This window comes from Cryptotermes secundus, unplaced genomic scaffold (assembly GCF_002891405.2).
Source record: "Cryptotermes secundus unplaced genomic scaffold, Csec_1.0 scaffold540, whole genome shotgun sequence".
NCBI lineage: Eukaryota > Metazoa > Arthropoda > Insecta > Blattodea > Kalotermitidae > Cryptotermes > Cryptotermes secundus.
Window position 1 is genome coordinate 101,486 of NW_019742447.1, and position 24,980 is coordinate 126,465.

The following is a 24,980-nucleotide window of genomic DNA, read 5'->3' on the forward strand; positions in this document are numbered from 1 at the left end:
TTGTTTAGTTTAGAAACAGAATTTATATAAATAAGAGACTTAAAATTATTCAATGAACAGCTACATTTTACTGTGAATGAAGAATATAAATCCAAAAAAAGAACATGTTACGTATGTCATTTAATTATGTGACGAAGTCAGATGGCTCAAGAGGTAACAATTATACTTTGTACCTGGAACTTGCCCGATTCGAATCTCGACCGTAAAGACGACCAACCTCTCAAGGCTTCAGTGGTTACCCTCGTTCCCAGTCCGCAAATGTTGGGACGCTACCACNTCTTAAAATCTGAAGAGGCTTTTAGAATAGCCTTAATCATGCTACTTACTAATGATGGTGATCAGTGATCTGATTAGAATTAACTTCTAGAAATAGAAGTGCAACATTTCTCCGATCTCGGGCATTGGCAGGCCTCAATTCTATGTATCCTCACTATAGTTGTATTTGTCTAAATTTAAATTATCATATGAATGGAACTGAATCATTTTAAGAATAGGGTAAAGCGACACAGATTGCATTTTAACAGCCCTAGGTCTAATAAGAAAATATAATTTTTCTCTAAGACTATTTAAAATATAGTTGATATTATGAAGGATTCTGGTTGGGTTTCATTACAGTGATCATTAATCTGTGTCACCTTTGACAGGGTTGTGAAGTTCACTGTGAATCTCTGTTAAACGAATTTTCAGGTTTTATCCCCAGTACACTTTTCTAGAAATACACCTGGAATAATATTCTTTACGTTTATTTCAACTTGTGAGGGATACAAACAGATAAATATATTAAATAATTTATATGTATGGAATTAGAACTGTGTAGTATGAAAGAGAGCTCTTTTTACTTCTTGCAACCATAGATAGAAATAAATGTATAGCATTTATAAAAATAATATAATATATAACAATAAATAAATTACGTATAATATAATAAATTCTTAAAATTTATTAATATGAAAAGATAAAATGGATTTCTAACGCGCCTTTACAGTGCTGTGTATTGCTTCAAGTAGCTATTTTCTTAAATCTCATCAAAGACACAGCATTCAGCACGACCTTCTTTATAATTATAACCTTCCCTTCCAGCAGGTCAGAGAGTAATTGCAGCAATTTGGATGGCTCATGACTCAACAGTACATGCTTCTCCCGACAGAACTCATATACTTTGTAACTCACGGGATGTACAGGCACATATACGCTTTCGAAAGGAACATATCTATCCAAAGCTCCTAACACACAAACTCATTACAGCACATATGTAAGTTATATTAATATATACCTCGTATGTGAAAATTATAAAAAGACAGGCCAAAGTAATCGTCAACACGCACTTCGCTGCATTGGCATATGATAAGCCAAGTTTTACATCCATTCCAGATAGGTTATCAGACCCGATTTGTTTACACACTTACATTTAAGGTCTTTAGTCAAAGTTCGACCACTTTCACCCAAAATTGGTAAAGTATTCTATATAGAATTTTCAAATAGACTTGAAAGGATTCTGACGATGGTGTACAGAAATATTTGGCTTATTTTGGACTCTATCCATCATCTGGTATACATAAGACGAAAAAGACAACGTTTCGGAGGCTGGATCTGTCTCCGTCCTCAGGTGGATGGGGCAGGATAGACCTACTCAGTTGGGCCCCTTAGAAAGAGCTAGTCCAGTGATTGAGACTAGCTCTTAAATCAAAGATTTAATCCTACAAATTGACTATGAGACGTCTCAAATTCTGTCTTCCTAGATATCTGACCGACTTCGTTCGTTTCTTTCCTAAACCCATCGTCACAGTCAGCAACAGTCGAATGCGTCAACGTTACATTTCGTCATAATAGGCCTCTCGTCTTTCGTTCAGTGAACTTCCTGCTTAAAGTGCTCAAGGTATTCGATGTATTTGACTAGAACACTTATACGTTATACAAAAAAATAGAAGGAAACTTCAGAGTAAAACATCCTTACGGATGGATGCACAAACTGGGGTACTGTATTTACAGCAAATATAAAGTTCTCCTTGTGGTAAATTAATTGAGAACCATGCCATGAAGACGTATGGGATAGCGGAAGTATAGCTCCATCATTCTTTATCTTGGCACTAGATGGAGGTGAGTAGTCTGTTTCATACCTTGGCCGCCATAAAAATCCCCCGGTACCCACTATGCATGGGGCTAGATGGACCATAAAGTCGATCTGAAGTCTGTGAGCTAAAAAACTTGTCCTAAAAAGAATCGAATCCCAACCGCCCAGCCCGTAGCCCATTAGACTGAAGTTCATGTACCACTTCAAATAACAGTGACTCTTAATGGGCACAACAAAATGAAGACCTAACCTCAAGTTTAAATAGAGTTTGTATCTTGACATTTCTAATGTTCTAAGAGTACATATGAACTTAAAAGAACTGATAGTCTAGTAAGTTAAATTGCGTTATTTATGAGAAGGTTTATTTATTCTCTCTATAAATTTTATAATAAAATCAGTAATATAAATTTATATGACAGTAACCGAAATGGAGGACATTCATTTTCGTAACACAAAATTCAGAGATATGGCATTTTTCTGCCAAGTTTATTAATGGGAGTGCGGTGTGAACGGAACTTGGTGGACAAATTGGCGCTGGGGCAGGTTTTCTCCGAGTACTTCGGTTTCCCCTGCCAATCTTCATTCCACTAATTGCTCCACAATCACCCTCACCTATCATCTGGGGCTGGTACAATAGTTCAATTAGTGGCCGACGTACTAAGTGGACTCGGTCTCACTCCACCCCAAGAAACTAAAAAAATAAAACTAATAGATTGCAATTTATTTCTGGTATGACGTATACAGAGTTTATACGAAAAAATTAAACTTACGTTGCAGCGCGCATGCTAACTACGATCCCTCAGTTGGTTACCACTTCGTACTGGACGGTCAGGGGTTGATTCTCGGCAGGGACACTGTGGACACGCGTGACATTCTCTTTCGCCATTATATCTTCATCCAGGTACTGAGACAGGTATCCCCTGAACAGAGGCAACAGCACCCTTTATTCACCGCCCTCTGTTGACAAAAATCCTAATCACTGCTCACAATCGTCTTTATAACTCGTTAGTTACAAAGAAGACCGTAAAGGTAACTTCACATTCATCAGTTCTAGTTAAACGATAAAGGCGCAGTAAACTATGTATAAAGCATAAGAAAGCACTTATAACAGGGAACCTAAGTTGGACTATCGTAATTAAATTAATAAAGCATTTATTTATGCATGTAATCTAAAGTACGCCCAAGGATTCAATTTATATTTTAATATAATGAAATTGTAAATTATAATAAATTAATAGTTACGAACATTCTTAGGACTACTGAATGCATTAATCTATATTTCTTACATCCCACTAATATGGCGGAAACGAAACATTGTGAAATGTCTAAGATACATTCCAGATTTCAATATTTTGCGTAGAAAGTTTTTTTCGTTCAAAGAGAAAATGTTTTCATAAACTAAAATTTCGTTTCTCTACAACTGGACTACAGTGGTACTGAAATCCCCTCGAATATGCCAAAAGTCGGAAGAATAAGCCCTACTAGATTATGAGGCCACGTATTTTGGAGAGGGCCTGACGTTTCAGAGAAATATATCGCCTCCATTTGATCTCTTACTTAGCTTAATCTTCGACACTGAAGATGGAGTACAAATATGTCTTTGTGAAACATTGGTCTCTCTCCAAACTACACGGCGTTATAACTCAGCAGACCGTGCGTCTCATAGTCGCCGCAGTTAGATCTTGAGATCCATCACTGAAAAATTAATCGCTTTTCTTCGCGAACACTGATGCCGTAGGAAACTTTTTCTCAGCCTTTCTCGACACCACAGTCCACCCAGAAAATCCCTACATTCCAAAATACATCTAACAAACTTGTTTAATCTTATCATATCCTACGGCTTCTTTCTTGGGAACATAGTAGTCACCCAGGTTGACACGGAATTCCCCACCTTTTCTCAAATTACAATTTCCATGTTGACAAAGTCACATTTCTGTACTTCATCTTCATCCGGATGATTTGCAGTCCTGTCTATGTCTAGGTGTTCCCTCAGGTTTTCCGACAAAAATTATTTATGCATTTCTCGTCTCTCCTGTGCGCGTTATATACTCCGACCTTTATATTCGTTGGTTCTCTAGAAGTGCTGATGCTAGAACAAATGACAAAATTCCTCCTATTACGTCCTTACACTTGGGGGCACGCGGTAGCTATGCTACAAGCTGGAAGTTCGCGGGTTCAATTCCAGATGAGGTCATTGGATTTTTTTCAATTGACCTAATTCATCCAGCCGCACTAGGCCCTGGGATTTACTCAGCCTCTAAGAGAAATGGGTACCAGGAATTAATTAAATAATTTTCCTGGGGATTAAAGCGCGGCCGGCGCGTAAGGCTAACAACCTTGCCGCCATCTTTGAGCCGATTGTCTAGATAATGTGGGACCCTCAACGTCTCACAACCCTATGGGTTTTCACGGCCTTGTACAGGGATAGCTTTACTTTTTTTTCGTCCTTACACTTATTTCCAAATACTCCCCATAGAACACTATTCTAAAACATCCGTTCTTCTTCCTGAGAGCTCTGCTGACTTCACATCTTACATTCCCGACTCCATTTTTCTCTGACGGTGCAACAATTACGGATTGGTCTACTTCCTTTAATATATCAAATTTGAGCAATCCTGAGCTTTATGATGCTTTGTCCTACTTCTAACGCCCTCTCGAATACTTCCCTAGTCCTACTGAGAATTACATTTCCCCCCCCCCTGGCACTACAGCCCCAGTGGGCCTAGGCCTACCTCCATGAACTTCTCCGTTCACTTCAGTGTTTCTAGATCTTACACATTCGGTAGGACTCCTTGGGCGGATGATCAGCTCGTCGCAAGGACTCTACCTGTACACAAACACAGAAAAACGCACACACACAAACTAAACATCCATGCCCTGAGTGGGATTCGAACCCACGATCCAGGTTTCCAAGCGAGCGAAGACAGTACATGCCTTAGACCGCTCGGCTACCGTGACCGGCTGAGAATTACATTATCATCTACAATTTCCAATGATGGGGACAATTTTTTAGATTTTATCTGAGAGCAAAATTTTCTTAATTTTAATTTAGTTTCTTGAGTATATTATTGTTAATTGTGTTTTACAACTATCCCATACTGCTTGTATAATCGCTTCGTGTGGATAGTTAGATATGAGCGGACACCAGATTGAGACGCATCACTTTAATAGATAAGTGTGACAGGTTTGGAATAAATTGTGAAGTTAATTCTACAGGTTTCACTTGTTCATACACCCTTAACGCTTTACTGTGACTTGTATTTATACAGAGAAAGATTATCCTATTGCTAGAATTGCGTTAACATTCTGTACACAAGTTATACTGTAATGTACGTTCCCACAGGGAGATCTTTCGGAGTTCTAAATATAGCGTCAGAACGTATGCTATTTAAGAGACATATACGGACCGATATGAGACATACGCACATGTGGGAAAAATAACATTCGAAATTGCAGTGCCACTTAATGACGTAAGTCATCAAGAATACAAATAACGACCACAGTGGTGGTTTGGTTTACCGTTCTTTCATTCTCGATTCGATTCTGACCATGATGTTACACATTAGTATGTGTGTGGAACTCATGGCCCGAACATGTCCCTTCATCATTAAAGCTTTATTGATACAAACAGAATATATAAGAAACAGAACGTTGGTTAGAGTCTGAAGAACGCTGCCAATCATTAAGGAAATTCAAGAAAGGACTTGAAAGAGGCGAACCAAAAAGGAAATTTCATTAGAATATGGATGTCCGTATAAATATCAGTAATTCGAAAATTCCAGTCTAAAACTGTGTAGGAAATTTCTGCAAATGTACTGTGCTTATTATATGCAGATGAGGTAAGATTACTACATTAATGTTTCATAACTCCTCATTACATAAATTTACAGAGCGGAGGATTCATTAATATTTCTGAAACGTGTATAAAGCCCATTAAACTCTAAGAAACTGCTCCGTTTTGCAATATTAGCATGTCCGTGAAGTACGTGGTATGAGTTGGTTTCCTCATGGCATTCGTTCAAGGTGGGACTGCTTTCTCATGAAAAGAAAACCTGTGCTTCAGAACACAGTGCCTCAGATTGTTTCATAAAGAGTATGAGAAGTGAAGCCATTCTCGCTCTTCTTGTGTTTAATTATAACTGTAAAAATATAGGAATGATATAAATCAGCACAAGTTACGGTTTTGTGGATGTTCCTCGAAACTCCATTAAAGTTAAACGCATCCATTTTACATTGTGGTACTCAGGGTTATGACACTGTTTACAATGATACCAGTTACCGAGGTTTCAGAGAAACATTCTGCCTTCATCTTCAGAATAGTATATATATATATCTTTTGTATCACAACCTCCCAGAAAAACTCAAACCTCATACACCCTTCTAATTTCAAATTGTTCCATATATTTGTCCGGAGCTTAATATTTAAAAATATGTTTACATTTATTTATATATAAAATACCACGTAAGTTCTTCGCCCCAAATGACATAATTTATTCTCTCAAACACAACGATCCTGACAATGGATTATTTGTTATACTAATGTTATGCTGGTCGTTGTCAGTACAATGACAACCAGTCATCTGAAGATGGGATTAGAGCCAACTCCAAAAAACGTCGGTTATATCTCAGAAAAAAGATAATGCTCAATATAATAAAGTTATGCAATATCAAAACTGTTTACCTCAATAAATTAGAGCACGATACTGTCACAATTAATAAACTCTTTGTTCCATCAAGTAAGAAGAAAATTAATTCCGCAAATGTATTTTCTTTTATACCTAATTTAATAATATTCTTCCAACCGCATTTCAAGAAATATCTATCCGCAATAGTCCGCAAGCGAATTATACCGACCGAGCGACCGCCGCTTATCGGCGAAGTTAGTGCCAAATTTAGCGGATAGAGGGTGTAGCGTGGTCAGTGCAAACGAATCCCCACGGCAGTTAATTTCGGTTTTCTAGCCGCAAAGTCTTACAAATACGAGTAAATATATTAAACTTACCAATGTATGCTATGTGTCCGGCCCATTTAGAATGTTTTAACTGAATGTGTCTTTTTAGTAATCCGTGAAAATGAAACCACTAAGGTTCTCTGTGTGTAATTTCCTTCATTCTTCGTTACATCATATTACTTGGTTATAAATATTGTCCACAGCAATTAGTTCTGTCATACTGAGTTTCTTCCTTTTCTCTGAGAAATGAGGAAGCTAATTTTCCCACCGTCGTCTGAAACAAAATTAAAACTAAAATCTATTAAAATTTAACATTTGCTCTTTTTCGTTTCGTTTTGGTAAGTACATGAGGAGATATACGAGTACTTAGAGTTAACGAATAAACGTTTCCAGTGTCATTGGAAATGGGCAGTGGCACACAAGATTAGACAAGCTGCGTGTACAAGCCCAAAGATGGTATATTCCCAGCAACGCTTGTGTTACCCCACATTAACATACTGACAGGAGATAAAAATGAAACGCTGTTTACATAAGCAGTTAGACTCATAGTAATGAAAGGGAAATTGCACGGCTTATACATTATCACTTCCCTTCTCAATTTCTCTATTATCACGTTTGGGCAATTTCAAGCACGCTTGCACCCGCAGACAGGCACACAGAGTACAGAAAAGTTATCAAAGGAAGGAATGAGACAGGAATCAGAGGAGCAGATTCCCAGGTGTGCTGGGTAGCGATTAATTCATGTGGCAGCATAAGAAGAGCATATGCAGACAACAGAAGAAGCATTTAAATACGTCAGGTTTTCATTAGTTGTATACAGAACGAGAGAGGGATAATGTGAGGGGGCGGGGGACAAGGTGATATGCTGACTGTAGCTCAACCTGCATTAAACTTTGTGCTTCTCTTTCGTTTTTGTAAAGCTATGAGGAACATAACTTCAAATAGCCACGTCAATTTGACGTTATTAATTGTCTGAAAGTAAAGGAATTAGTCAGCACAACACGGCAGTTCGTCGTGTTCGCGAGTCATCCTTTAAAAGGCCCTGCTGTTGGGGATTTAACAAGCCCGCATCTCAGAGACTTCTTGATTGAGTTCAGTAGTCTTACAGAGTGAATTAGTGACAGATAACAGTACAGTGCTTCCCTTCTGGCGTTATACGTTCGCCCTACCGGTATTGTTTGTTATATACGTATTATAACACTAGCTCAAGAAACTTGTGCAGTCAAGTTGCAGCCACCGAACGAGATGGCGTGGTGGTAATATTCTAGCGTCCTGTTCCGGAGGTGTTCCGTTCAAAGGACAAGATACGAACTGTCCTGACTGTGAGTTTTTTCGTAGTTTTCTTCAGTCTATCCAGAATGGTACATCGAGTATGCCGCGAAAGCTTCCTCTTAAGTCCTTTCTGATTCATGCCTGTATCGTCATAACATTCGAGGCTATACAATCTGGCTACTGAAAAAAAAATCACAAAAAAAAGACCTACTTGGGGGTAGGAGTGGGTTAGCGTATGAAATTCAACATTGCTAGACTTGTTTGCTGTTCGGCTTTGCCGAATAAATTTAAGAAAAATCTGTCCGAGCCTTCCTAATTACTTTCTAATAAAAATATATTTCTTCCTAGAAAAGAAAGCATGGTAGAAATTTGAGATTTTGTATTGTCCCCATAGTATGGCGCTACTCGTACGTACTTATCTCTGTGTGAATATGAGACCTGATTTCGAATTAGTAATACGAAAATGACTATTGTGAATCATATAACATAGAGACAGGACATCAATCAAAACGTTGAATATTTTTTAATGCCACTAAAAGTATGATATTTTTAAATTAATGAACTTGTCCTTATTACATTTTTATATGTGATATCGATCACCATATGAGAAGCTCAAATGAGACTTCCTAGAAACTGAATCAATTCAAGTTTCCGAACCACAGCTCACCATGATATTCAGCGTCTCCTTTGACGATGTTCTTTAGAGAACTGAACCAAGACATTTCGAATAATAATCTAGCACGCTAACTAGCCTTATCATGCTGTATAAACATTTTACAAAGAGCACATTTATTTGTATGTAGTTCTTTAATATAATGACATGAATATTATGTCATCGTCATTAAAACCGTTATTCGCCAAGTTATACATTTCACTAGATCTTCTGAATATTCCCCCAAAATATTCAGATATGTCAACATGAACCTCAGACTCTATATAAGGAAGGAGGCTCTGCCACTCACAAGCAACTCACATCCCAGTGCTACTGAATCACGGAAATTTCTGAATGACGTAACGAGTCATTCCAACCTCAAATGATAAAATTACTTTTTAACACATCTAATAACTAATACTTCATTTCCACCGTAACAGTACCAGAGAGAGAGAGATAGGTTAGTGCACCTTTACCTTTGGTGCGTATGTTTCCTGTAACCCGGTGATGCGAATATAAATCCACACATGTTAAGTATTTAAACTTTTTTCCGAATGCCATATTATGCAAACTATAATGATTACATTGATATTGCATTACAAGTTTCTGCAGCTCAGTATACTCTTGGCGAATTTCCACATGCAAACTTTGTGCTTAATCCTTCCGCAAAAACACGTTCGTCATAATAGCAGACTTTATATTACGTCAGACAAAAATTGAATTAACTTTCACGTTTATAATAGACTTTCTATGCTGCTACATGCTCCTCACTGCTATCGTTACTTTTGTTAGTACAGCTTCCATTATCTTTATAACTTGGTTAATAAAGGTTAGCCCTATTATTTATCAAATTCTTCTTTCGGCGCAGTTCTGGACCCCTTGTATAAGTGACCCCATATATTTTGTCCCCTGCACTGCTTAAGAAAAAGTTCTATAAAGAAGTCTTTACCTTAGATAATAAACACAAAGCGCATTTAAAGGTTTGCACTGCACGGCCATAAGATCAACATATTAATAATGTTCTGTATCCTGCATCCTATTTTAACTGCATAAATTACACATTCTCATGTTATAACTAACATAATGCACCGACACAGTTATATCATGTTTCTCCAGTATCCCATCCAGACAATTAAATTAGAACCGATTGAAGTTCAGCGAACGGGGCAGTCTCCTCGCCTCAACCAAATAACAGAAATAGATCACAGATATCACTGAAGAAGTTCCTGCTCTAAAATCATGAAAAGATAGTTTTGCGTTTTTAATTATTATAAGAGATAAGAACAAAAAATAGAATTTTCATAACCTAAATTTATTGTTATTAATATGGGCCTCCACATTATAATTGACAAGGGACAAGACCCGTAACTGTAAATCTTGCCATGAATTACCGTAATCGTTATGACGCGCCAATCTGTTAAGTGTTGAAATATCTCTCACACCTTTACCAAATATACGTATTTACTCCTGGCTTCTCTATAATCTGGATAACACTAAGACGTTGGTCTATCAATAACGGGTCGTGAGGCTAGTGAAAATATCTTAGGAAACCGTTTCAGAGAGTCTCTAAACGTATTCAATAATTGTGTTGCTTTTAACAACCTGGTTACGAAATCAGTGCAGGTAATCTCCGGATATAATTATAAACTTACAAATTATTGAAATAATTTCCTTTTATTATTTTCCATCTGCTGCGTCGGTTGTGCGGCTAGAACAATGGGTGTCTTGCAATTACCTTCATATTCGCTCACTGACTACCGTTACGCCGAGCAAGTGTTTCAGTTAACCTTGCGTTCAAATCTTGGTTGGGAGCCGGCTGCCGTATTTGACGTAAATTTTGGTTATCACTCTTCAAAATTATCAGTCTGACACACATGGAAATATCCGTACTCAATAACCACTTTCCTACATTTTCCATTGCCTTAAGCTTATTTCAGAATCTTCACTAATCTTTGGCATTTAGTATAAGCGCCTCTCTTGCAACTTCTTTCGCCTGTCTTCTACGTACTGATGTCACGTGCATTATGTCCCAGCATTATGTCAATTTCATAAATTCTTCTTAACCACAATTTATATTAGAGTAGTTGGGACTAATTTGTTATGATATATATACAATATTATATAACGTAAAGACAAGCAGCGGCACGCACACAGAGAGACTACACAGAATAACACCGGTACAGTACTAGATACAAGAAGTAGCCGCTGCAGTACTATAGACATAGGGCGAGTAACCCGGACATTTTTAAATTTTAAATTTTAAATTTAGAGGAAACTTGGAAAAGATTTTAAAATTAGAACTGAAAATTTTATAAGTGCTAATTCAAAGAAAACAAAAATTGAAGTGTGTAAATAACAAAGACATCAAATAAATAAATTTTGGTAATAACGACGAAAAGAAAAATCAAGAAAACCTGTGTTTCTAAATTTTAAATGTTAAACTAAGTGCAGTGAGACAGATACGTGAGTAATACACCTGATGATGGCCGTTTGTGGCCGAAACATGTAGTGTGTAAAGGAGAGCAGAACGAAAGACCTATATATATGGTTGCACTGAAGACGGGGTTGGCATCATGTATCTAACGTAAACTTGTCAGTACAGTTGTGAGCACTGTCCTATTTGGGGTTACCGTCTTTCCTCAACATTCCTTCCCTTTTCCTTACTCATAACAAACCTTCCAACATTCATTACAAGCAACATAAACCTACAATTAGATACGGCATTATAAAAATGAATGAAGCATCCATAATTGGTGCACAGTGTCACAGAATATTGGGGAATGTAAGCCTCTATTTCTTTTCAGTGTATTGTCAAATGTATCAGTGACTGAACGCCGTGTTCGTTTTGGTAATTGGCTTTATTAAGCATCTACAGGTCGTAACTACAATTAATGATTACACTATTGTTGATTTACAAAATTTACAATCACTCCACACTAATCTTCTAAGAATATTTCCAATACTCTTCACTATCGGTTTCCTGGCAACGGAATTATAACACAGGAACCATAAAAGTCTTACTAAATTACACACTTCCAATATCGATGTAATACAGCATATGAAACGTCACACTAAGTTTTGTAATTATTCTTCTGGCCAAACTGCTGTTCCCTTGAAACTTCAGAACTCAAGGTCAGTCATTTCCCTTTCGCGTATTCTCTCGTCACGGACCACGCACAGAAAACACAGTCCCTCTATTGTTGCATGGAGCAGACTATAGAGAAAACATTTCACATAGACTGCGAGCTGATTGGTTCGTTAACAGCACTTAGCGCGGCACGGACGACATAAAAATACACGTACAATCTCATCTATTATTGCGTGTTGGGCCGTGTTTACAGAGCTGTTTCCCGGCAACGCGTTGATCAAATCCGTTACAGTACGTATTCAGATTTTCATAGTTACAAATGAATTGGTGCACTAAGATTCGAACTGACGCAGTTAGTAAAACTAACCCATCATCTCTAGAATTTATGTGCCACTTAGTGACAATTACATTTCTAAGAGACGGAAGGACAATGTAGAACAAGCTCTGGAAGGAGTCGTATGTGCGTAAAAGGAAAAGACTATATCAAACGTAGAAATTTGATTCACAGAAACACAGGACACCCACAATCGGATGCTTCGCATTACATACACTGTATGTGATGTGAAGTAAAGGTATCAAAGTCATAGGATTCAAGAGTCTTCTTTATCATAACTTTTTCTTTATTGCCAGTGGGGTGGGACTAAGTGCCTTGTACTGCGGCCACTTCTGGCCTATTGTATCAGCCCCAGATGATAGGTCAGGGTGATTGTGGAGCAATTGGTGGAATGAAGATTGGCAGTGGAAACCGAAGTACTCGGAGAAAACCTGCCCCAGCGCCACTTCGTCCACCACAAATCCCACTTGATCAGACCCGGGTTCGAACCCGGGCCGCCGCGTTGGGAAGCCAGCGACTAACCGCTTGAGCTATGGTGCGGCCCTTATTATAACTTAGCTAAGAATGTAGTGGTATGCCCCATACAACTTTTATTTCCGCTGCAGACGTCGCTACTGCTCTTATGAATTTCGTTCCTTGAAGCAGGCAGCAGTTTAGGTACGTCATAAAATAAAGTTCGAAGAATATATTATGACTACAGCAGCTGATCATCAGACTACGCTTCAGTGCAAGTCCGTGCCAATTTAGGCTTATCCCGATATTTAAATCATGTCTGGGTTCAGAACAATAGTTCTGGAAACATTCTACTGGATATGAACTGGTACATAGTATCTATAGCAATAGATGACTCTCTGAATATGTGACAAAAGCTGCGATGAACCCGTAGCTACAGAAGTCTAAGAATGCTTAGTTATCTACACAGCACATATACCGAACAACAAAACATAAGCGAAATATAGACAAGAAAGATTCGATATGGACTGAGTGACACGGCGTTACATTCCAGAAGATGCAACTCTTCATAACCACCGCTGTCAGAACCTCGAATCCTATATACGTGTATACGAAAAAATTATAAATACTTTTAGCAGAAAATTACTAGACACCATGTTCTCAGTTTCTCTGAAAAATATCTTACGCTAGGTCTTCGAAAAGGAAGGTCTCCTTAATTTAGATATATATTGAAGTTTATATACATATAAATGGTAAATAAGTGATCGACGGCAAACGGACTTCAACTTACTCCGTATGCATAATCTTATAGTTTTTTTAGTTTCTTCGGCTGAGGCGAGGCTGAGTCCACTTGGTACTTCGGCCACTAACTTGCCTATTGTACTAGCCCCGGATGGTAGCTGATGAGTATGAAGCAGTCGCTGGAATGAGAATTGGCAAGAGAAACCGAAGTACTCGGAGAAAACGTACCCCAGTGCCACTTGGTCCACAACAAATCTCACATGATGTGACCTGGGCTCGAACCCGGACCGCCTCGGTGGGAAGCCGGCGACTAACCGCCTGAACGCTGGCAGGGTCTTACCAGGAGCTTACGCTCCCGCCAGCAGAACTCTTCGTGACAGTGGGACGCGAAAACCTCGCCTCCACGACAAGGCGATAATTACGGTTACGTATTCCAGTTCTGTATCCGTGCATTCCACTGCGTATACAGTTGTGTAGATGATGTATTACAAACATGAACCAGCCTACAACTCGTGAATTCCACCAACAAATTTTAATTCTTCAAGGATGTATATATCGGAAACACCTTTCCCTTTCACAGACATCGAAAGATCAAAGTCAGTGAATCTATATCAATGCTTAAGCATCCTTCCAAACCCACTAGCCTACTGTAATTTAGCAGAAGTGAAAGGTTCGTGTTTCCCCCATCCAAGGAGTCCTACCGACTGTGTTACGATTAAGAAACTGAAGTGAAACAAAGCGTTTCACTGATGCCCCATACTCCAAAGTGGGGGGGGGAGAGTTTCTTAATCTTGGAAGAAATACACCCGCCCCATTTCGAATTGGAACCACACAGTTACGAGTAGAAGCAGTGTGCAACTTGCCAGCATTGCCACAGAAAATACAACCCAGTGGTAATCCATCAATCCTTGCAGCTCTTATTACGGTCAATAAAAATTCGACTGGAATGGAATAATATGAGGGCTTTAATTCTGATCCACTTTCCAATAAAATTCGATAAGCAGACCAAACTGAATGCCTTAAGATAAATAATTGCTATGAAACAAAATTTATAAGTTGTAGTAGTAGTAGTAGTAGTAGTAGTAGTAACGAGAATATATCGGTAGTAATAATAACAGTGACATAAAATCATAAAAATATAGACATTCTTTTTTTTCAGATGTGTTGCTGTTAAGTGAGGAAACAGGAAAACATGTTTATTCATGTTCACTTTGTTTTATTTAGCTTGAGTTCTAGTCGTTTTCAACCGCCATTTATGCGTATTACACACGGAGCCCGCGATTAAAGTCGCTTTCGCCATGCAGTGTGAAAGGTTTCATACAATTTAATGATACGCTGTGGATTAGGGTTATGTTGGCGCGGTCACAGTAGCTCATTGTACATGAAAGGCTGAAACCTATATAGTTTAGTGTTTGCTTTAAATATCTGGTCACCAATACAGATTAATATTAATAGAATCCACTAGATTCACACGGCCTAAATTAAAAAAATGATATTTTTCACCCAAAAGCTAACACTCTAGATTATAATGTTGTTTAAAATGTCAAACATAATATCTACAATAAGGCGGATGGCGCTGCTGCAGATGTATTTCTATTGCTGACCCCAGTAATCCTACCAAGGCTTACAGCTATGGTATAAGCTCTGAAATACCGAACAAGCTAGTCTTCTGATAAATTACAGCAACATTTTAAAACCAATAGTCTACATTTCTTGTATTTTGCTGTAACGTCTAAACCTACACCGACTGCAAGAGTTATACCTTCTGGGATATACGGCCGTATAATCCGTGGAAAGTCAACCGACGTTTCGGAGGAAGAATAAGCAAGTAAATATGCGAGCAAGCAGAGCTCCTCTTGCCACCTGCTTCACGCTGGTTACTTGCTTGTCCTATTTTTCAACATTGAAAAGATGAGGCTACATGTTTCTCCGAAACATCGGCTGATGTCCAACAGACTGCACGGCGTTATGTCTGAGATGATGGGACTCTTCACAACCACAGCTGTGAGATTTAGAATTTCTGACTTAAGGAACAGAGTGTATGCAGTTTTCCATTTAGGAGATACGTAAACAAGGGATAAAATAAGTAAGTTCATTCAGAATATGGATTGTTGTACATTGTTTTGCGACAAAATTAACACGTTTGTGAAGAATTACTGTTTTTGAAAATGAAGCTCTAAATATGTGCACGCTAACATTTCATTGAGAAGTTTATCAGAGACAAGAATAGAATTTATGTAATTGTCTACCGATTCCTGTAAACGTAGAGAAGGAACCTTCAACTATTACATAACAGATCGCAATTTAGTTCGTTACGTCATTCAGTTCAGTAAAGGGGAAGGAATAAAAAATTGTTTCATGTCAGTGAACCTCTACAATGGCAGACTTCACTCAGCAACTGATCTCAAGCACGAAACATCACGCAATGGTGACACGCAAGAGGACTTAGCACAAGCTAAGAGCAGTAACGAGGGGGAACGGTCACACAACTAAGGATATTAATGTACTGTGTAATACTGGCCTGAATTAAAGTAACCTCAGAAACACGTTCGTTGATGAGGCAATGATAATTATTAAACAGACAAGAACGTTATGAAACTGTTTCATTTGTTTCTTACATTAATCGAATTCGCTGCTAGTATAACCAACAATTTTAATATTACTTTCACGATGGCTCAAGGCAAAATACACCGCAACTTCAGAGAAGATGCTTCTTTAATTGTTTCTGTGACATAGAGGCCAGCATTATTGCATAATTCCGTGATATTCTCACATTCTAAAATTTGCGCCGTAAGGAAGAGAAGGAACCAATCAACGTTGGCGTGCCTGCCCGTTAACTCTCATGGACAGCCTAATAACTAACCCTGAGCGATAGTTTTTTTATTTAACATTGAAACTCTTGAATTTCGAGTTCGAAATAATCGTTTTGGGGCATATCGGTCAGAATGAATACAGCTTTTCTTCAATATGTAAATTAACTTTCAAACAGGCCCCTACCCTTCATTAAACATTCATCAGTTTGAGAGGTAAAAGTAATGGTGTCCTTGTAACAGACCGTTGAGGCCCATAGGGTTGTCAGATGTTGAGGTTCCAACATTTTCTAAACAATCGGCTCATAGATGGCGGTAAGGTTGTCACCTTTACGTGCCGGCCGCCCTTTACCCCCAAGAATATTCCTGGTATTCATTTCTGTTAGAGACTGAGTCGAACCCAGGGCCATAGTGCGGCTGAAAGGATTAGGTAACAAACTAAAAATATAAGTTATTAATACGACATACGGCATGACCTCCCCAATATTAAGAACCATGTTTCAGAAAGCGTCTGAAAGAATTCTGTTCCGTTACAGAATTTATAATTCCTTTCATTAAGAAACTGAGGCAGGCTACAAATATGCTATGTGTAGCACTCGTTTAAAACTGCAACAAAACAGTTCGTATTATCGTACGAGGCTTTTTTCCCCTCTGGCTCCAACTTTGGAGCATAGGGTTGATTTCTCAATTTCACTGATAATTTCTACGATTACAGAACGTAGGACTCCTTGGAAGGGTGATCAGCTCGTCGCAAGGACAACACAGACACAGAATAAACGCATACACACACCAAACATCCATTCCTTGTTTTGGATTCGAACCCATGATCCCGACTTCCGAGCGAGCGCAAACAGCAAATTCCTTAGACCGCTTGGCTACCGTGACCGGCGTAAGAGACTAAGGTTTCGGTAAATTGGTTATGAGTCCTTGCGGGGTTATTTACAAAACACGGATGCTTATTGACAAATTATACGTGCATATTTCACGTTTCTACCATTAAAAACTTTAGTGCCTCAATATTCAAGGCCTATTCATGAATCATTTGATGACCGAATTCGGTTAATTAACATCGATTCGCTTTCTTTTCAATTTAAACTTCTGCCTACGCCCAGGAGAAATAACCGGCTGTTCCAATAACTGAAGAATTTTCCGGCTATGCGTTCCTCACAGAATTCATATTTACCAGCTTTTGTTTGCGGAACTGAACACTGTGAATTGAAATATTCTGATATATTTCGTTATCCTTATACAGATGGGTTTCAAAGGTCAAGTTGGGTTAGACTTGTTTACGTACATTCCTGGAATGGGCTGACTGAACTTTCTAACGGTGCATCTGAAGGACATCCCTACCTTTATAAACTGGTTTGGCGCTTCTTTATCCTGCACCAGATCCATCATAATGAAAAAGGACATAACCTGACCATGATTTCATACATGGCACGTCTGCATTGTCTGCTGTACACGAGAGAGTCCATGCACTATAAAATGACAATTTTGAAGTAGTTATATTCTTCCTCAGGTTTCGCGGATTAAGCTCTCTAGTTCGTTCCACTTCTAAATTAATTTATGAGAGCACAAACTTTTTAGACCCTTGGTGGGACGCTTTGAATGGGAAATCGGCCCGCCGCTAGTCTCCATCTGCACACACAAACAAACGCGAACATATACTTATTCCCCGAGTAGGATTCGAACCCACAACTCGCATTTGCGTTACTAATTTTGTACGATGTATATCCAAGTAGGTCTTCTGTAGATGGAAGTTTTGGATAAATACTTAGACTTGTCTCAAGGGCCGTACCAGAGCTCAGGCGGTTAGTCGCCGGCTTCCAGGTTCATTCCCAGGTCAGGTCATGTGGGATTTATGCTGGACAAAGTGACACTGGGGTAGGTATTCTCCCAGTATTTCTGCTTTCCTTGCCAATTCTCAATTCCACCAACTATTCCACGTACCATCAACGTCATCATCTCTGACTGCTACTGTAAGCCCATTAGTTACCGACGTACCAAGTGAACTGTCTCACCCCACCCCAAGAATAAAAAAATAAAAGAATAGGCCCGGAAATTAATGCGATGTTAACACATCTATCGGCATGACGGGTATAGGACTGGAAGTGTCGTTGAAAATACAATAAATACGTACCAAGAGACAGGTTATTATGTGAATGAATTGTCTGTAAATGAAACCTGGGGGCCCGAACATCCCCCTTTTTATTCTGCGAGTTTTTAAAATGACGGAAAATCCACACAAAAGTAGGAAGTGACGGAAGGAAACTGTAACATTTATTATATTATTCCCGTACGTGTGTATGTATGTATGTTTGTATGCATGCATGCACAATATTGATTTCAGTGACCCTTTATTTTAGATACCTGTATTTAACGACTGCAATTGGGGCCGCCTCTGTGGTCAGCGTTTTTTGCTACAGATCCAGAGGTCCGGGTTCGATTCCCGGCGCTGCCAGATTTTCTGTGAAGTAGTGGGTCTGGAACGGGGTAGACTCAGCCTCGTGATGATAATTGAGAAGCTATGTCAAAGAAATAGCGGCTCCGGTCTAGAAAACCGAAAATTAACGGCCTTGGGGATTTGCTGCGCTGACCACGCGACACCCTCTATCAGCAAAACTTGGAAATAACTTCGCCGACAAACGGGGATCGCTCGGTCGGTATAGTTTGCTTGCGGACTAAAATCACGGAGTGTGTTTTTTTAACGTTAGAAAACCAGTACACTGTGTGATACTTACGGGAGTGAAAAATTCCGGTTTTGGCCAGGCAATTGGCTGTAGTTATCGAATTATTCAAGATTTTTGCCACTTCCTCTTCGCATATATAGCCTCCTGCAACAGCTGACGTAATGACTTCGCAGGAGAAACCAGGAGCTCCTCTGACACGCCCTACGCGGTGCTAACGTTCGTTGCAGGCCGACCTCCTCCACGCTGAGGCTGCAGCTTCCTTTAGTCTCCAGTTTTCAGACCATCTTCTGAATAACACTCTTTAATGGTATTGCAATACGGAAACGATTTCTGAAAACCTAGTGACATTGGATGAACGCACCCGTAAGGCAGTACAAGCGTATGAGAAAAACAGGGTGCACAAAACTGGGAGTCACAGACTGGGCGAAATGGTGAGAACCATGCGGACATGCACCATGGCAGTGGTACAAGGTACACTGTATTGCAACGTTTCATTATTACAGGATAATTATTGCGTTATTTGCAATTACTAGTTTGGGGCCACTTCTGAATTAATGTATCTCTTTATGAGATGATGATGGTCGATTGGATGTTAACTCGGGAACCAAATGGCATAAACATACCTGGACTTACATCGTCCAAAACGCAGGCTCTGTTCGGTGGTGCAACTCTCGAATGTTTATCTTAAGTAGATTTTGTGAGCGCAAGTGATAAGGAAGTGCACCAGACCACAGACGAATCACCGGTATCGTGTGCTAGGAACCGGTAAAAGGGGAGCACAGTGACTCGCTATGTCCGTGACATGGCTCTGTCATATGTGACTTTTAATTATGACATACAGGTTCTTCCTAAACGAACCGAATAGCCTGGCTCTCTTACAGGATTCTTAGCCGGAACCTTAAGAGTCACTTCGAGAAATATAACATATTCAGCCAACAGCCGAGTTTGCCCGATATGGCCTTCCCAGAAAGTAACTGCAGTTACACCTACTTCTGAAAGTAGATGTCTTTGTTTCCTAAATGACGTTGCATCAGCTCAATAAAAAGTAAAACGTCGAATTAGAAGTGATAATATGTTCGTTCTTTCTTCTTATTATTTTTGGCCAATTTACAATCTACTTAACCGTAAAGGAAGTAACAAGTTAATGTGATATATCTTCTTATGTCTTGAGGGCGGTAACTGCCCAGCGGCAGTTCTCATCCATTTAATTTCTTAAGTCTTTCGGCTACTTTTTCTTCAATCTTCTTGCATTAGCGTGTGGGTTCGATAGGTCATCGATTAGCTGGTTCTCATGGCCTGTAATCCGGTTTTGGTATTTGTTAGCTTGTTTTCTTGATCTCATCCTTTATGAAGGGTATGTTGAGGTCTTCGTGGATGGTTTTATTTGATACGTACCATTGTGTTCCTGTTATACCTCGTAAGGTTTTCGATTGAAACATTTGTAGTATTTTGGTACTGGATGGTTTAGCGCATCCCCACAGCTCAATGCCTTAGGTCCAGATGGGTTTAATAATTGCTTTATATAATATGACTTTATTTTCCAGAGACATCTTTGACTGCTTTCCAATAAGCCAGTTCATCTGTCTCGCTTTTAACGTTAATTGTTGTCATTTCATCTTTATGTGTATTTGCCACGTTAGTTTATGATCTAAGTGAAATCCTAGATATTTTAATTCGGATTTGGTTGGTATAAGAAAATTGTTGATTGTTACTCGAGGGCAGCTAATTCGTCGAGTGGTGAAAATAATTTGTGCTGATTTGCCACTATTAGTTTTTATGCGCCATTTTTGGACCCACCGCTGTAGAAGATTTATGTGCCTCTGTAAGTCTACCGAGGTTATCAGAGGATCTTGATTTGCTGAGAGTATTGCTGTATCAACTGCAATAGTGGCCAAAACAGTGTTGTCTGTAGTTGGTAGGTCAGCGGTGTAGAGCAAATAGAGGAACGGGCCTAAGAACCTTCCATGCGGCACTCCGGATTTGATGTTATGGACGTTGGATACATCATTATTTATTCTAATTTGGAAGTGTCTTTCCGTTAAGTATGATTTCGGTAGCAAGAATATTTGACTCTGTAATCTTTTCTTGATTTTGTAGAGTAGATTTTTGTGCCAGGCCTTGTCGAACCCTTGTTCCATATCTAAAAATGCTGCAGTACAAATCTTTTTGTCGTCCATAGCTTCCATGAGATATGATGTCTCTGTTTCTGGTTTCCCCGGTTTGGGGATCACAATTATTTGTGCAAATTTCCACTGAATAGGTTAGTAGCACAATAGGAGTATACTATTGAAGATGACTGTTAGTAGGACCAGGGACTTCCTAGTTAAGTGTTTCAGGAGTTCGCCTACAAATAGGTCATACCCGGGAGCTTTGTGGGAGCTTATATTATTTATCTCTTGTGAATATATTCGTAAAGATTATTTTGATATAATCTGAAATCTGCCAAAATATATTGTCACGGTATTTGCATGGAGGGACTGAGTATACCTCAGTTGCTACTAATGGTACCCTGTGTCCAGGCATCTCTTGAATATTAAACAAGAGAGCAGTGTTTTTTCTTTCCTCTTTGTGATATGCATTTCTGTGTGGGCACACTGAGTTGTGTTCTCTTTTACAGATAGTCGCCCTGATGCTGGGGGTGCTGACTGCAGCTGACTTCGTGGCCTCAAAGCCCCAGAGTAGTCCAGCCAACACGTATCTTCCTCCAGATCAAGGCTACCAGTACCACAGACCCACCGTTCCGTTTCCGTCTCCGGGGCCCTCGGGGCCTGCACCTACGTATCCTAGACCGTCTCCAGTCCCAGGGCCATCGGGACCTGCACCTACATATCCTAGACCGTCTCCCGGTCCAATCAGGCCTTCACCAACACCAACTTATGGACCTCCACCACCTGTACCTCAGGGACCCCCAAGGCCGCCTCCAACATATGGCGGAGGCCAGGTAAGCAGTCACATAGAGCCATCTGAAAGTGTCTTCATGTTACAAGTACTTCGCCACTATTTCTATAATTGTTATTATTTTTTTTAATATAATAATGATGGCTCTTAGAACAAATATCGCGCTATAATAAAGTAGGAATTTATATGTCCTATACAGAGTAGATCACATTGCACAGTTCGCAAGAACATCTGTTTAGTATTCCAAAGACTCGATTGCTTCTTCTTAAGTAATTTCTTAAAAGACAACTTATTTATTTTTCATTTAACAGAAGATATGTCTACATGTTACTGGTGCTCGTTCATATTAACATAATTTGGTAACTGTATCACAAAGTTAGGAAAATATTTATACCTTGAAGCTTTACACCGTTTTAACAGGTTACAATCATGTACAAGATGTTCAGCTTGCTTGTACTTTCCTGTCAGACACATCTAACTAATTTGGCGTCTAGGTGAAGACAGGAAAGCGATATCCCTACATAGGCCTACTCGCCTGTTTTAAATATATTTACACACTTTAGAAAATTTCTTTTGCTTGACATGCAAGATTTAGATATAAGAAACTGCGTTTAATGTTCGAGTGCTGCTATGTCGTGTACGTTCTGCAGCCAAGCATTGAGAATTCTATAACTTCATAATTATGCATGTATATATATATATATATATACATGCAGGATGTAAATCAATATATGTTACAACGCTCTGTGGTAGATAGATGGGGTAAACCTCATCATATTTTTTAATACACTCATGTCCGGAAACGTTTCCATATGCAATAAGGGCCATAAATTTTCCGAGATGATGCATAAGTTTTAGGGAATGTCATCGCTGTTTTACACAATAAAAGTTGCTCAAAATGGCGGCTACCGACTTCATTGCATGTTCTTCATCGCCGGGCTATGTTCTGCTGAACTCTTTGAAAGATTCCCAGCATTTCCCGGGTGGTTCCAGCTGCTACTGCAATTCTTGCCATAAGATCACGTAGTGTCTCCACTGGAGTCTCGTACACCAGGCTTTCCATGTGCCCTTGGAGAAAGAATCCAGTGGAGTCAAGTCAGAGAAGCGAGGGGTCAGGTTATTGGGCCTCCAAGTTCAATCCATCTGTTGCCAAAAGTTTAGACCTCCCCGCCATCCTCGGCTGAAATTTAAACTGAAAACATCTCAAATACAAGTCTAGGACTATGTCTCTAAACTAACCAATTTAGTACCTTTCTAAACTCTGCTAATCTTAAAAGAAAATTGTAGTGACATGTGAATTTATGAATGATAAAAGATTGAAGTATCTTACTGAAGTCCTGCAACTCAGATTTGTATAAAATGTTATTAAAGATAAGATAAATTTGTCCCTGTGCTTAAATAATTAGGAACTAGGTCATGAAGGCGTATGGTGGAGTGGATGTATAGATCCACATTTTCTTGACCTCGGCACTAGCTGGAGTTGAGTGGTCACCTTCACGCCCCTGCCGCTTTACCCTCGGGAAAAGAGCCCCTGGTACAAATTGTATGGGAGTTTGGGTGGACCCCAGAGTCAATCTGGACAACGTTGAGAAGAGAAAAGTTTTGACCCTATAGGGACTCGAACTCCGAACCCTCGGTCGTCCGGCCCGTAGCCAGTCGCTACACCGACTACGGATAAGATATTATTACAAGAACAAATATGGTGTGTAATTCAATGCATTAATTTCTTGCCACGTAAGCTTTCTTAAAGCGAAAGCAAAATTTGTAATTCACAAATATTTAAGTATCATTGTAACTGGAGGTTGTAGTTATATAGAGGGATTTATTTCCCAATTAATTTATTCTAGCTCTCAATCAGCATTCAAATAATTGCTCGGAGGCTTATTCCAGTTTCATCTGCCAACATTACGATTACCACACCGAAGTTTGTACTTAGCTGCTTTAGAGATATGGGTGTATGCTTGCCTTCACGTGTGAAGCCATTTTCTGCATATTTCATGACGAAAATATTTCATTTGGTGATTAGAACAAAGTTCAAGATGTTCAGGACATAACATTATCTGTGTATGGATGAAAGCACTTATGTAGTAATAAAGTGAACAATTTTATTTGGTTTGTGTTTTAAATTTGCAGGTATAGGATGTTCGTTAAAAAGTCATGGTTTCGTAAGTCTACTTCATGTCATTAAGGATTGTTGCGAGAGATCCTGTTATCTATATTGTCACGTATAGGGTGGTAGGCGTGACGAAATTAACGGGTTCTAGTTCGGATGATTGGATTTATTAGCTCTTCAGTTACTTTCTCTTCCTTAACTACAATTACGAGCAATAAGGCGTTATCGCAGATTTACACAATTTACCGTTCACCGTTGCACACGCACTAGGATTCTCAATATCCACTAGTCGTCTCCTGGCAACGCATCTCGACACAGAAACTAGCACCTCAAAACACTACCAAATCTCCTTGTTATTTCGTCTTCAATCACTCTGTACTCCTCTGTCCTAATCTTTACTCGATTAATCTTCATAATTTACACTCCATTCTCATCCTTGTACACTCATCTGCTGAACCCTCTTGGACTCTCCACCAATCCAGTCTACAACAGGTCTTCGTTATATATGCTCAGCTGGGACAACACAGAAAACACAGTCCTATTATTGCTTATCGCAAACCACACAGAAAATAAGTCACGTGATAACTATCTCGTCAGTCCAATGGCGTGATCACTATTGTCTAGCAACGAGCTATAAATATTCGGCCTATTGTTGCGTGCGCGTATCTTGGGGTGTTTATCGAGCTGTTGCCTGGCAATGCGTTGACATGTCACAATACAGGGTGATTAAGAAAGATGGACACAATTTCAATTGGCAATATTTCCTCAATTATATGTTGCATTTGAATTCTGTGAATTACACTTGATTATACATACATGGAAGATTATAGATGTTCAGTGTGCCCCCCTCCGGCTGCACGGATAACATCTAAACGGTAGCTGAATTCATCCCACACTCGATGACAAA

At 39.2% G+C, this 24,980-nt stretch overlaps 1 protein-coding gene and 1 long non-coding RNA gene across 2 annotated transcripts in view; one reads left to right on the forward strand and one right to left on the reverse strand.

Moving 5' to 3' along the window:
- The window catches only part of LOC111873201, a 76,209-nt gene extending 73,246 nt beyond the window's left edge, over positions 1–2,963 (reverse strand). Inside the window, exon 1 of the long non-coding RNA XR_002844363.2 lies at positions 2,842–2,963. This is a non-coding gene — a long non-coding RNA (uncharacterized LOC111873201). The remainder of the gene's footprint in view (positions 1–2,841) is intronic.
- LOC111873200 (pro-resilin) overlaps positions 1–24,980 on the forward strand; it is a 43,358-nt gene that overhangs the window by 2,504 nt on the left and 15,874 nt on the right. The window contains exon 2 of the mRNA XM_023867713.2: positions 21,680–22,003. Coding sequence (XP_023723481.1) covers positions 21,680–22,003 — 324 coding nt within the window. The remainder of the gene's footprint in view (positions 1–21,679; positions 22,004–24,980) is intronic.